We start from the raw sequence: 15,092 nt of genomic DNA on the forward strand, positions 1-15,092 counted from the left end.
GGCTAAATCTAATTTTTTACCATAGCAGCCATATTTATTTACATTTGAAACTTAGTAGAATAGTGGATTTGTTGTCAATCTAGAGAAACCAAGCTTCTCAACAACAAAATAACGTTTTCTTTTATTATTGCGAATTAAATTGTGCTTAATTCATTCTGGAATTGTCATGTAAGTTATTAAATTATCTCATATATTGACTCCACAGCATTCACAAAAAATTAAGGCACTTTCTACGCTTTCAGTGTCTTTTTACCGAGTGAGACCAAAAGTAAACGTTCAATTTTGTGCACCGAAAAATCTGCTTTCTTGCCCGCTGGCCGAATTGCTTGTTATTGCCTAGAAACTATAATTGTAATTCTAAAAATTGTTTTTTAATTGTTTTAACTGGCTTGGTGTTTTATGGTTTTCTAAAGCTTTCAGTTTTTAATGACCATATTTAGAGTTTTATGTATTTTTGCTTTGCTGCGAAGTGAGAACTGAATTAACTAGTAGCGCATGCGCATTAGGTAAGCGGCATTAAATCGTCTGTGGAAAAACTGTTTCTTTTTTATTTTTAAAATTTCTTTTATACATTGTTCTAAATTTATTATAGTATTCGAATAGAACATGTGGTAATCCTTCAGATGATAAATTTTTCTGCACTCTGAGTTATAAAATGAATGAGATGTAAGGCTGTTAAGTAAACCTAGCGCCGAAGTGTCACTATGGTAAATAAATATAGTGAACTTTAGTGAATACATTTATTCTATTGTGGTATGTGCACTACCAATGAAATAGATTTAATTTAAAATTCATTAACTGTAAATTCAATGTGTTTAAATGAAATGCAGGTAAATTGCGTATAATTTAATATTCCGTACAAGGAGTCATCTGGTGTACACAATAGATTTTTTTCATTTACATACACATATACATTTCGACAGCATATGGGCTAAAGTCCCTTTGGTGTAAAAATATTTCAAAACAGCATATCTTTAGAATTTCCGATACGCAGTCTTGGGCGCTGGAGATAAAATGTATTTTTAATGACAGTGCTGCCGTTGCTCGTTTTGATATCGTTGAGTCTGTTAATAAAAAATTCGTTAAAGTTTCAAAAAATATGAAATAGACAATAAAAAAATTCTAAATTCGGGTTTCCAGGTGCTCATATTCGGGTGGAGGACTACGTTATTCAAAAATTGATGGCTCTAGATACCGTCGTTTTTTCAAAATGCGAGAAACATGCATATATTCACGCAGATTCTTCAATCTTTAATTTCTTTAAATACTATAATAGAGAGCGATACTACACTCATGTCCATAAATTAAGGATAATTCGGAGGCACGCGGAAATCGAACTCTAAAATAAATATATCACCTGTAAAATCACTACACACATCTTCAAGAATCATATGCAGATTTCAGGAAGTAACCAGATGACACCGATGGTACGTCACAATGACGAGAGTGTAAGAGAGGGATATATAAGGAATACAGGCAAAGAAGTAAAATGGTTTTCAGGCGCTTTATAAGCATTTCAGTGCAATAACCGAATAGTTATGACACAAAGGACGCATTTGGATGATTTTTTACGTGGTAGAATTATCGGCCGTCTGTAATGTGGGCGTACCCAACTGGAAGTATCAGACGAACTTGTAATTTCCCAGAGTGTCATCTCCAGGCTCTAGCAACGATTCTAAGATGATGGTAATGTGAGTAGACGTTACAGCACAGGTCGCCCCAGAGTTACAACGCCGAATGAGGACCGGTATTTGGCAGTTACTGCCAAAAGAAACAAGCGGAGCACAGCCTCAGACCTGTCTCGTCAGCTCTCTTCAGCCACTGGTAAGACAATTTCAAGGCAGACCGTGTACAGACGCTTAGGGCAGATTGGTCTATATGCTCGTAGACCTGTCAGATGCGTTCCACTTACTGCAACTCACTGTCGCCTGCGGTTAGCCTGGAGTAGAGAGCATGCATTGTGGACACAGCAACAGTGGGCTTGTGTGATGTTTTCCGACGAGTCCAGGTTTAGCTTGCGGTCTGATTCTCGCCGGACTTTCATATGGAGAGCTCCAGGTACCCGTTACCACCAAGAAAACATCATTGAACGACACCGTTACGGTGGTGCAGGAGTGCTTGTTTGGGGTGGAATTATTCTGGGTTCCAGAACTGACCTGCATGTTCAAATTGGAACCATGACAAGCCAAATCTATCGGGACGTCATTCTGGAACAACATGTACGTTTGTTTCAGGAAGCCATGGGTGCACAATTTGTGTTTATAGATGACAACGCCCGTCCTCACCGTGCAAACATCGTAAGCGAATGCCTTCAATCGGAGGATATCACCCGTATGGACTGGCCAGCATTCTCACAGGACTTGAATCCAGTAGTACACGTGTAGAGCACGACAGTAGAGCACGTGTGGGATATGCTTGGCCGACGAGTTGCAGCCCTACAACCTCCTCCTACATGTCTACCGGAACTTCGGAGAGCATTGCTTTTTGAGTGATGTAATATCCCCCAAGATCAGATCGATAATTTGATACTCAGCATGCCTAGGCATTGTACGGACTGTATTGCATCGTCTGGGAGACATACAATGTGTTAACAATCATACCAACCATGTAATGTTGGTTTTTTGTAAATAGGGTTTTTTTGTAATTTACTCCAGGGAGAAAATTTTTTTTTAATAATATCAAACATATTGCATCTTTTTTTTGCTCTTTACCTTTTGTTTAATAAATAAGCTTTACAAATAAGTCAAATTTGTTTTGCTTCTAACTCTTCCTTTGCCTGATTTTGCATTATCCTTAATTTATAAACATGAGTGTATTTTGTGGCAGCAATTTTGAAATGTGATTCAACGCAAAATGCCGTTTCGAGACTAATGGCTGTTGTGGGCTAAAACACCTTTGGGCTAAAAATGTAAAGAGATAAATAAAAAAATCATAAATTACGTTAAATTAATGGCAATGGTATACCATATGGGATGATAATACCATATTGGATAATTTCATTCTAAAAGTGACCATTTAAACCCTTGATGCAGATAAATTTTCATATAATGAATGAATTATTTTGTCATGCCTGGTCTTACTCTTACTTCCTGATAAAGGCATTCAAAAATTAGTAGTTCACAAAGTTTCTTGAACTTAAATCTTATTTTATTATTATAGCACAAGCATGTAAATGCAAAGAAAGGAATACTTTTCTGAGGCATATGCATAATAGCATTCAAGAACAAGAAAAATTGAAGTATAATCCAACTATACCTGTTCTGCTTGTTCTGATTCACGAATTGAAAAAGACAGTTTGAATAAATGAAGCACAAAGGCGAACAACATGCTCTTTCACACACATTGTTTTCGATGGATAAATATTTATGAAGCCAAACATCGTGCCTTCTTACATTTCTTAAGCACCATTATTCAATTCTCTTATTTCGGTATGTTTGATTATAACACACACGCAATTTAAGCCCTCTAGACTACTTCAAGGATGTTTACACAAAATGTTTTTGAATATCTGACTGTTTGAGAAAGAATTTTAATGATGATAAATCGAAAAACGCTTGTAAAATTCCATGAAAGTAATTCATGATATTAAAACTTTCTTTAATAAATTAGAAGCGTGGGTGCTGGTTATAAATTTTAAGCATAGATGATGAATTCATTTCGGTATTCGCACATCTTTCTTTCATCTGATGTTATTAAACTGCGCGTGAAAAGAAATTAATTAGATGAATGGAAAATATAGCTGTGATAAAAACAGATGAATAAATGTATTGATGATGACTAAGAAAGATTTCAGTTAAAATTCTTTAACATAAATGCTTATTGAGCACACCTAAGGAAATTCATTTGTGGTGCTTATTCTTTTAAAGTGATAGATCCTCTATTCTGGTAAAATAAAAAGTATTGCAATTTGATCCAAATATTTGCTGCAAATCTCCTGCGCAAGCGATCTAGTGAAATAATGCACAATTATTCGAACATTTAAATCTTTTTCTTATTAAATAAAGGCACATGTGAGTTTCCATGGGCGACGAAATAATGACATACCACTATTTTTTTCCCTACAATGCCATTTTGAACAGATAATTTAAAATATAAGATTTTTATGCTCTATATCTTTAATTTCTTGGAGATTAAATTTAAAAAAGTAGGCTTATCATAGCTTAGTATAAAATTATATTTGGTGTTAAATTCACATTTGATACCAAAACCAAATTGAAATTCTTTTTTAATCTAATAATTTTTACTTTTTTTTTAATCCTTAAAAGTTTTTTAAACTTTAAAGGTAAAAAACACTTTGAGGTAAAACACACATATCATAATCAGATTTTTCAGATTATTATTATGTTTTTATTATTTACTTCATATTATAACATTAGAGATCACTGAAATGTTTTAAAAGACAAGTTTAGGGGGTTTGATTTAGTTTATTTTGATTATGGCAAAGCACTCGAAGGTTATCTGCTTAAGGGGAGGGATACCTTCGTAAAGAACTTTCTAGAGGATACTGTCTCGTATACCCGTGGCGCATGGGGAAAACCACGAAAGCGATAATGCAGCAGAACGCTCCCTGGGATTCGAACCCTGGTCCGAACTACCAGTATTCAGCGTCTATGCCGCTGGTGGGCCCAAGTTTGAGAGGGAAATATACTCACAACTGAGAAAGGAGCTAAAGAAGAAACAGCGTTTTACATTTCTACGCGGAGAAAACTAATTTTCGCTGACAAAGTAATAGTTAACTAAAATAAACTGCTTATTCTAATTACATAGCTTAGCGAAAGGAATTAAAAAGGTAATATGTGCAATTTATTAATATTCATAATCGAATGATTTTTTTGAAAGGCATTCTGAATTCTGTTATATACTAAACGCCTTGCTAAAATCGCTCCGTTCGGTCTGGAAGTGAAACCGCCATATCGTTAATTCGTCCAAAAAACATCATTAGTTTGAAATCTAGGCAAAGACATGGATGTTCACAAATCTATAGTATCTTTGAAGAATGAAAAAAAAAAAAAATCCGTGGAATCGAAAAACCTCTCAAAAGTTTGGCGATAGGAAAAGAGCAGTAAAAGACCATTGGATTAAATCACTAATGGTGGGCTTAATTAAGACTGCAATGGAGTTGAGCAAAGTCGTTATTCTGTCCTATATTTACCCAAGATCTTGGCCAGCGACAGGCTCTGCCACACGCTTCCTACTAACTCCTGCTTTTATAAGATAGGAGGAAATATTGCACTTTTCTCATTTAGATGATTTTGCGCAATATAAAATCAAGGGCTCTGCGACTGTGTTTTGTGGTTAGATCACAATCAGCGTCTGCTAAAGAACTCCTTTGCAATGACGTATGGCCAATCAGTCGAAGTATTTCTGATGCGTTTGATTTTACGTGAAAAGAATAAAAAGGTTGTCAGTTTAATCACAGAAATATACTACTGGTTAACTTGAAAATGGCAAAGAATATTTTGATGTAATGGCGGAAGAAAAGTATATGCGAGGGGTTAAACAAGACAGACAAGTTTTTGGAATGATAAGATTTAAAGCAGACGGTTATTTGAGGGGTTCAGAAAGGTCTACTTGTGCCTAATAATAAGAATGACCTTGCACAGCTGTTTGATATAACGACTGGGAATAGACAATGGAAAACACAAAATTGCGTCACTGGATTGAAAGCATTATCGAAGACTTAGATTTAGTAATTTATACTTCAGGGGGAAAAGTTATTTTAGGCAACCACACATTGCTATAGTCTGTTACTTTAGATTAGGCACTACAAGGCCATTCTATGACTCATAACTATGGCAACGAGTGTTGCGGAAAAAAGATCAGATCCTCTAATTTCCTAAAATTCCTCAGTTTTCTCTGCGTGGTGATGACGACACAGGTTACGATCGTAACTAGGAGAAGGGTCGCGATGAACTTGAATTGCCTATTTTAAAGTAACAGACTATAGTAGACTCAGTCACAGAGAAAATTGAAAGGTTGTATTTCATGCACTGCCAGTTCTACACCTATCATGTAGCTTTGCAGAATATCCTACAAAATATTGTCTAGAATACTAAACTGAAATCTATAAGGGATGAAAATGCTGGCACAAGCGGCCATCATATACCTCAATAAATTTGATTTACAGCGTCTTCTAACGTATCATCACAGTCAGAATTCTTTTCAAAAAAGAACTATGACTCTCTTCTCTTTCAAAGAATTACTATCAGTTATGTACATTTACATCAAAATAAATCCTGACTAACTAATATTGTATGCTACTAATCCTAATACTTCGAAATAGCACAGAATGCATTAAAAGTAAACTAATCATTATCTTTGCTACCGTTTTAATGTTCTGTAGTATACTAAAACTTCGAAGATAAGACTCAGTTCTTCTGAAAACAGTGGAAAGTGCAATCATTCAGTTTTAGACAACATATAATCAAATGTGACTTATGGTAGCTACTTTTTGTCATAGAAGTGGAAAAATATCTGAAAAAGGAACTTACCCTTTTCCTGAGATTTCTTCGGCTTTATTCGAAGGCATATTGTCTTTGAATGAATACACTGAAATTCGAAGAAGAATACCATTAATAACACGAAATAACATGTAATTTGTTTTTATAAAAATATTTCCTCTTAAGAAGTTCGTTTGTTAGAATTGTCTTAAACATTTACATCCTTCAAGGAAAATGAGTTTTTCGGTTAAATTAGCTTAAAATATAATTAATTAAATTATCCAATCAATTATTAATTAATTTATTAAAAATGTTTGCTTACATTTAATGTGATGTTAATTACCGTTATCTGAAAGCTTAATCATTTATTTCATGTGGAAAATTTACTGATCTGAGTTTTCTTTTTTAATTGTTCTTTTTTTCCCCCTTCAAATATTGTTTTCTCTTTGCCGTTATGTGCATATTCGTATTAAGAAAAACTATTATACAGCATTTCAAATTCTGATAATACGCTTCTTACAAATTGTTTAACTAAGGAAAGTTTTCTGGATGAATGTGAATAAAATTAATAAATACTGGATGCAAAATACGGGTCAGTTTAAATATATCTCTAATTTTTTACTTCTGGCTGCTGAAAAGACTTTACTTCTGGCTGCTGAAAGTTAAGAAAAAATCTGACACCACAAGACTTACTTGTATGGCCTATTAAGTTATACACATTTCTTTCTGCATTTCTTTTAAACTTATTTCATCGAATTTCATTACAGATGTATTTCTCATTCAATTAATTCAATCCTCACTTCACAGCAAAGCAAAAATACATAAAACTCTAAATATGTTCATTAAAAATTGTAAAATACTGAAAAACACAAAACTTAATACAGCTAAAACTATTAAAAAAACAATTTTCACAAATAAAATTAGAGTTTCTACGCAAAAACAAGCAATTAAGTCAGCTGGCAAAAAGATAGATTTTTCGGTGCACAAAACTGAAAGTTTACTTTTGGTTCCACTCGGCAAAAAGACATTGAAGGTGCAGAAAGTAATTTAATTCCCTATTGTAACCTATATTTAGGTTTAAAAAATTACCACACTCAAAACTGATTTATAAAGAAAGTATATTTTCTAGCCAGAAGCAATAAAATGGGCGCATATATCTTTTTATTTGTTTACGATTGAGTAAATCAGGCTTCCCGTTCTTTCACCGCCGCTTGGTTATTGCTTAAGCTAGTCTAATGGTAAAACTGACTCTTATATTGGTTAGATCCAGCCTTAGTTAAGTTTATGAATTTTGAAAATTTTGGCATGTTGCTTAGAACATAAAAGCGAAAAGGGTTATAAAGTGTTAGAAAACTCGATAAAGAGGAAGATTGAGAGAAAACTAATACCTCAGTTGTATAAGATACCAAGCTTTCATTATGAAAACGATATTTCTATAACAGCTGTTTGTCATCACCCTCCTGTCATCATCACAGACAATAACTCTTACCGAACCATCATTATGTACGTATTTCTTTCAGTTTTAACGTGATATAAACCTGCCTAATTTTGAATGGTTGAAACTGAAGTCGGGAAAACTTCATGAAATCCATGCATGAAGGAATTGTTTAACAATTATACCTCAAATCCATTTCGTCAGAAATAAAAGACTAAACTCCATTTCAAAATATGAATTGAGAATTTTGTTTTAAGGCGAGAGAAAAGTGGACTTCTTATTACGAACACGAAAGTGTGAATTTAAATAACTTACGAACAGCATGCTAAAATTGGGGAAAAAAAAACAGTAAAAGCATTTCCTTTTACTACAGTTTTAAAGGAAGAGAAATTTTGGATTTAGTTTCAATGTATAAAAGATTCACTTTTGCTGGGAAAAATGCAAGTGGAATATAATGCGTGTTTAGCAAGTTTCGCCAAGAGCTGCTTTTACACAGAGTTACAAACAGAGTTTTCAATAATAAGGAAACCAAAAGCTGAAAGTTTAACTAAAAAGTTCTATTTTTTAATCGGAAAAGTATACTAAACAGAGAAATAGATTTTAGATACATATTTGTCACGAATAAACAATGGTTATGAAATTTAATATATATATTTATTTATTTAATCTACTATTTTTAATCCACCAGTGCCCGAATGGAAACGATTGCAGAAAACTGGAAGTTTCATATCGGTTCGGTTTCTGGGCGAGGGGTTGATTATCCTGGGTTTTCGTGCTTTTTTTCCGTCTGTCACGTGAATATTTAAGTAGTTTATCTTCTAAATATCTTCATGAAACACATTTTTGAGGAAAAATTGTTTAGTTTCAACAAGATCAGAAATGAAGATTATACAGTACATGGCAAAGTATATGAAACCTCTCTGAAGGGAAAGGATGCTTTCTTGGAAGACTTTCCTAAAAAAGCAGGTCATATATGTAAGATTCAAACAGAAAGTTACCAAAGTTGAACTTTTTCTTCATACATGTCGTTAACCATTTATTTTAATATACATAACAATAAAAATATTGTTTGGGTAGTCTTTTTTATTTGAATGTACCATTCACACTAATCCCTCAAAAATTATATTATGCTGGGCCCTGGGGGAGGGGCAAATAACTCATTTCGTTGACCACCACTGAAGACTGATAATTCGTCCTATTGTAGTTCTATTTCCGATGACAAAAGCCAGCCCATACTTGAGATTTTTAACTAACTTTTATTAATATTCCAGTGACTGCTACGTATGTAACTGCATCCATTATTTCGAATAAATATTAATTCGTGTTGTGCTGAGTAAATATTTCTTATGTTTCAAAACATTTTACTGCATCCAATTGAGTTGATGATGAGAGTGTGTTTACTCGCTGGAAGTATCAAGTTTGCGCAGGTACGTTTTTCTAGGGAAAATTGTTTGGAGCGTGTTGTCACAGAAACGATTCCAACATTCAAATATTAATTAATGGCTTATGGAATAAGAACTCTAATTACTTTATAATTAAGGAAATACTGCATATCTAAATGTTCAAAATGTTACATGGGCAGTTTTGTTTTAAAAGGAAAAAAAATATTATCTAATCTCCTCTGAATAACATTCACCGAAACGTATATGCTTACTCCAGCTCTCCTTACATATCTGAAAGTTAAGCTAGAACAGTGAACACTGCCAATTTTGGCGTCTGTCCCCAAATTAGCCGCTGCTTCGGTTTAGATAGCTAGAATTTTCTGAAAACGTTGATCCCATATCTTAATAACAAAGTATCTTAATAACAAAGAATAGGGAAGTCAGAGAAAAGAAATCCAGACAAATAAGTTGGTATAGCAGGATTTACTTTCGATGAAAGAAAAGGTTTGTTTCATCGAAACAAATCTTCATCATTCTTATCAAAGGCTTGTTTCATCGAAATATTCTTTAATTCCGTTTACTTTACAACACGAACTATGTTGCCTTGGAGAAAATCATTTCATACATTTCTTTAATAGGAAATACATTAACGCTTTCTAAGATCCAAATTCCATTATTGCAAGTTTCAATCACGTCAGATGACTATTTTACAAATTGAACGAAGGTGCATAATAATATTACTTCCATGATGTATTATGGAATGTATTTCTTAGATACGTAATAATGCTGTAATAGATTATTGTTCTATAGATGAACAAATGTAACAATAATGATATATTGTGTCAGTCTTTACATTTTTTGAAAAAGAAACTTTTTATCGTCACTGCAATTTATGCTTGAGACTTCCAATTACTACCTGAGTACGCTGACCACTAAGCTACATAAGAACACTTTTTAAATTTCTTACTACAGTATAAACATAAATAATTTGAATCCCTGCGGCATAATATTAATATTAAATATTTTTATTAGCTATAGTGATTTTTTTTAAATCAGTTGAACTTTCTGTTATGATCATAACGCTAATTCTGAATTGCACGCAAATATTTTCAAACAAACTAAAACGATAAATATTTTTTTTAGACCTGAAAGGAATTAGATTTTTAAGGTCGCAATTAAAAACGATTTTAAAGTAGGGGGTTAAGGATTTTTACGCTGTCGCTGATCTCGTAGTCGACGAGTTTGCTTTCGGACTCACAGCTGTTAATCCAATTTTTTGTTGTCTTTTTAGCTTTATTATTATATATTACTTTCTTCGCACATACGCCTCTTAAAATTCAATAGCCAAACCACAAAATTTTAAAAATAGCGTATGTTAGAATTTTCAATAGAATGTTAAATGTTGTCATTAATTTTTTTCATTCTTTTCTAAGCTCATCATATTAACGTTTAGTCTTCTTTGGAAGGTGATTTACGCAACTTTTTTGTCTTTTTATTAAACTCTTTCTCACTTTATTTATTAACCATCACTTCCTTCGCACTTACGCAATTTAAAATTCAATGACAAAATCACAAAATAACTAATAATAGCAATTCAAAATTCCCAGTAGAACGTTGTGTTACCATATATTTAAAAAATATTATTCGCTATATTATTTCTTCAAAACTAATACATGGAGGTAACATTTGTATCCTTGTATCCTTGTATTTGTGTGCTCGTACATTTAAAAAAATCTTCCCTATATTACTTGGCTATAACATTAGGCGGCAACATATTTTTATTTGAAAAGTGATGGAGAATGAGTAAGTATCGGAACTAATAGCACCTCTAGTGCTAGCAAGCGAGTATGCTAAAAATAAAATAAAAAAAAAAGAATTAAAAAAGTAATTTTTAGACAAACATCAGCTTAAGAAATGACTTTTTTGCTATTCTCTGATGTTAAAATATAATTTTTTGAATACAATCTATACTGATTTAAACACATTCTAAACGCATATTTGAGACAACAAGTAGAAAGTGCAAATGCAAAGCATAATTCTCACACTAAAAACTGATGTTTCTATTTGTAATAGAATAATTACTGTGTCTCCAAATAAAGGTCTCCAAAGGATGAGTGTATTTCTCACTCTCATTGTAAAGATTAATGCGGTTTAGGACTCATTTATATTGTCGTGTTCCAAATTAATTAAGTTCAAGTTAGCAAAAATTACAGCATGCCATTAATTACACATGTGAAGAATACTAAAGCTATTTTGTCTCCACTCTACTAAGAAAATGAATTAGCTTTTATGTGCTAAAAGCAAAGCTATAATAATCTTTTATTTGGATTGCACTATCGAAATTAATTAGTACTTGTGTGGCAAATTAGTACTTTTGGCAGCAGAATTACAAATTATTACTTTCATTGCTGTAGTAATAGTTTACATTTTGAAAAGAAATGTTATTCAGTAAGCCGTTAATAAGAGTATTTTTGGATATTTATTTTATGGCCACCATTAATAGAAATTACTTTCGAAAATCTTTATACAGATTACAAAAGAATTACTCGTCTTAACAGAGCCGCAAGAAAATATCTGGCAATAAAAGGACTTTTAGATCATTTAAATAGCAATAGATGGAGTAAGTAAAATGGACGTTTAAATCAAATTAAAGGTTTCATCACTTTTTGTCAGACGATATGTGTTATTCTCACCGAAATATTTATTCGTTTTTCAAAATTAATGACGTGTTAAATGCATGTTAATATTTATTTTTTGTTATTGTGAATTTAATTATAAAATTTCCCAATAATTATTTATTATTTTTTCTATTCTTTTTATTATTTTGAATGAGTTGAAGTATGTGTAATCACTGCATAGTTATTGTTTGTATAATTATTTTATGTTTTAGTTTATAGAAGGCAGTGTTTAAAACTGTTGATAAAGTCCTTAATTTTTCTTTTAAATTCGAGGTTAAGAATCTCAATAGTACAGTTGGAAAAAAAGTCAGTCCAGGAATTTAGCTGTTTGATTGAGTCAATGCTTTCGATCCTGTTTTTTAATTCAGACTTTTTGTGCTATTCGTTTCATCCTTGATACTATTCTTGATTAACTTCCCGTTCTGTATCTTATTCATCAAGATTATTGTTAGTGATCAGTGAGATATAAGAAATAACTACTCAGTTCAGTGAATGAACGGTTCTGATATGATTCTATATGATTCTATAAAAGAGCGCTTTGCCCACCTCTATCCATCAGTGGCCAAATTGTTAAAGACCGTGAATACTGATAGTTCGACCTGGATTCAAACCGAGGCAAACGGAATGACCGTATGGTTGGTTTTTATGATTTTTCTCATATGTGACGTGAACAAAAGACAGTTATATTAGAAAGTTCTCCATGAAACGCTTTCCATAGGGATCGCAGGCAGATAGCTCTCGTGTGCTTTTACTTGTTCAAGTAACTTTATAAGTTATTTCTCCCGCCTTCTTAGCATGCCTTCGCAGTGTAGTGGTCAGCACGCTAGGCGCGTATTTCAGAGGTCCGTGGTTCGATTCCCGGCGAAGACGTTGCTCATTTTTCATCTTGCCTGCTTTAAAAATATACCTAATGTCTTTATAGTGGCGCCCGAACTAAAAGGGTGGTGGATGATGATTCTCCACACTCCAGGATTTGGGAATTGGTTCCCCTAAAACAGCAGTTGCCCTTTCAAAGAAGGAGTATATAACGTATTTCTCCCGCCTTCGTAGTATAGCGGTCAGCACGCTGGGCGCACATTCCAGAGGTCCGTGTTTCGATTCCCGGCGAAGGCATTGCTAATTTTTCATTTCTCCTGCTTTAAAAAATAACCTAATGTCTCTACAACCTCAATAGCAATATCTAGACTATCAGTGGATATGGGTCACCAGTATCATATTACTGGCGTCCTAAATGTCCCATTCTTAATTTTCTGAAGTCAATTTAGCATATATCTATATCATATTTTAAATAATCCTCTCCATATACATTAGTTTTTATTCATAAAAAGCTGAGAAAGTTTTAAAAATCTGGGCGATTACAGAAAGTTTGTTGTTAAATTACATCTTAAAATTAATTTGAAGATTTAAGAATTTTAATTGTGATCTTCTTTTGCAGCTTCTTAAAAAAAGAGACGTGTAATTTTAAAAACCATTTTATTAAATTTACGTTTTATTAAATGCAGGTTTGAAAGTTTGCTTTTATTTTTCTTCTTCCTTTTATTTTTATATGAAGGATTTGGGATTCGAAGGCTACGGGAGTTTCGAGAACATTTAGAAATTCGAATACGAGAAAATTTAGGATTAGTTCTAATTCTAATATTAGATCGAAATACTAGAAACTATTTGTCATTCTTTATATATGACAAAACTGAAAGCAGATTTCAGCTTGTGAAAAAACTAATTTTGACAAATACAGTTTAAATTTCCCAACATAATAAAAAATCTAAAATAAATAGTCTATCCGTCACTGTAATTTATCTAGGTTTCCTATGCAAATATAGCTCAGAATTTCGAATTTCTAAATAATACAAAAGTTTGTATTTATTGCACATTTGTAATTTTAAAGAAAAATGGAGTTCCTTCGTGTAGTCTCATACTGACAGAAAATCATAATTCTAGAAAACAGAAATATATTTCCATTGGGAATATGTTCAGATCTTTCGTTTTCCTAAATCTGAAAGGTATAATCTTGCCAGAAAGTGCTGTCAAACTTTTATGCAAAGACAGTACACTTTTATTACAACATTTGACACGAGAGGCTTTTTTTTTCTTTATATGTACAGAACTATTTTATGCGAAAAAGAATCTGCTAACGCTGTTAGCATAGACAGTAATTTATTTTTATGTTGTTTCTTAACGTAATTTTTCGATGTAATGAACGACAGCTAATTTTTCTTGGTGGTTTGAATATTTTAAAACGTTTTCATTACATCTATTGATATTACAAAAGAATAAAATAAATGAAAAATCTTAAAAAATAATAAAAGAATGGGGAAAAATCAATAGTACAATGAAATAAAATTATTATAAATATTACATGATTTCAAATGCTTTTTAAAATTAACTTCATTAACACTGGGTTTTTAGCATTTAAATACTAGTAACAGGTTACATTCACCAATTACTTCTCAGTTGCGGTTTTAACAAGAAAAGCCAATGTGATTCATGTAAACAAGTTTTCACGTGGTTTTATTTAACGTTTCAAGTTTCTTTGTTTGTGTGGTAACTCTTGACATTAATTTTAAGCATTTTTCTTTCAGCCTTAATTTAAAAATAAAATTATATATGTATATTTGCAACGACAATATAATATTAGAATGCAATTTTCAGAATTTCAAGTAGATATATTTTTATTTAGCGTTGAATGTTTCTCGTAAATCTTTGTTCGACAGTGAAACAAATAATCGCAGAATTCTGATCTTTACAGTAAGGAATAAACTGAAGAATAGTTTTTCAAATGAAGGTGTGCAGGAATTTCTAACTTAACCTGGTGAACTTTTCAAAATTTTTTCGAATTCTAATTATTATGCAGTAACTAACAATAATGGATTTTAAAATCAGAGGGTTTAATCTTACTTGTTAGTAGTCTCATGATTTTAAGTAAAGACAAGATCGGATTTCTAAATCAAACAGAAGTTTAAATGAATTAAATTTATTCTATCGCATATATCGAAAGACGTTGAGTGAAAAAAATAAGATGACCATGATTTCAAGCTTACTTCGTAGCTACTCGAAAAACCTGTGATTATTGTATCTTTATCTTTTCCCCGCATTTGATAAGCTAAAAAGTGAAAATTCAGATATATAAAAAAAGCTTTTTAGCTTTACTTGAATAAAA

The 15,092-nt window shown here is 32.2% G+C and overlaps 1 protein-coding gene across 1 annotated transcript in view; it reads right to left on the reverse strand.

Moving 5' to 3' along the window:
* The window catches only part of LOC118198575 (protein PALS1-like), a 311,959-nt gene that overhangs the window by 221,538 nt on the left and 75,329 nt on the right, over positions 1-15,092 (reverse strand). Inside the window, exon 3 of the mRNA XM_085822507.1 lies at positions 6,492-6,549. Within this exon, the coding sequence (XP_085678633.1) occupies positions 6,492-6,549 (58 nt within the window). The remainder of the gene's footprint in view (positions 1-6,491; positions 6,550-15,092) is intronic.

Source organism: Stegodyphus dumicola, chromosome 8 (genome assembly GCF_044657685.1).
Source record: "Stegodyphus dumicola isolate Sdum_Otavi_A_Nest chromosome 8, ASM4465768v1".
Lineage (NCBI taxonomy): Eukaryota > Metazoa > Arthropoda > Arachnida > Araneae > Eresidae > Stegodyphus > Stegodyphus dumicola.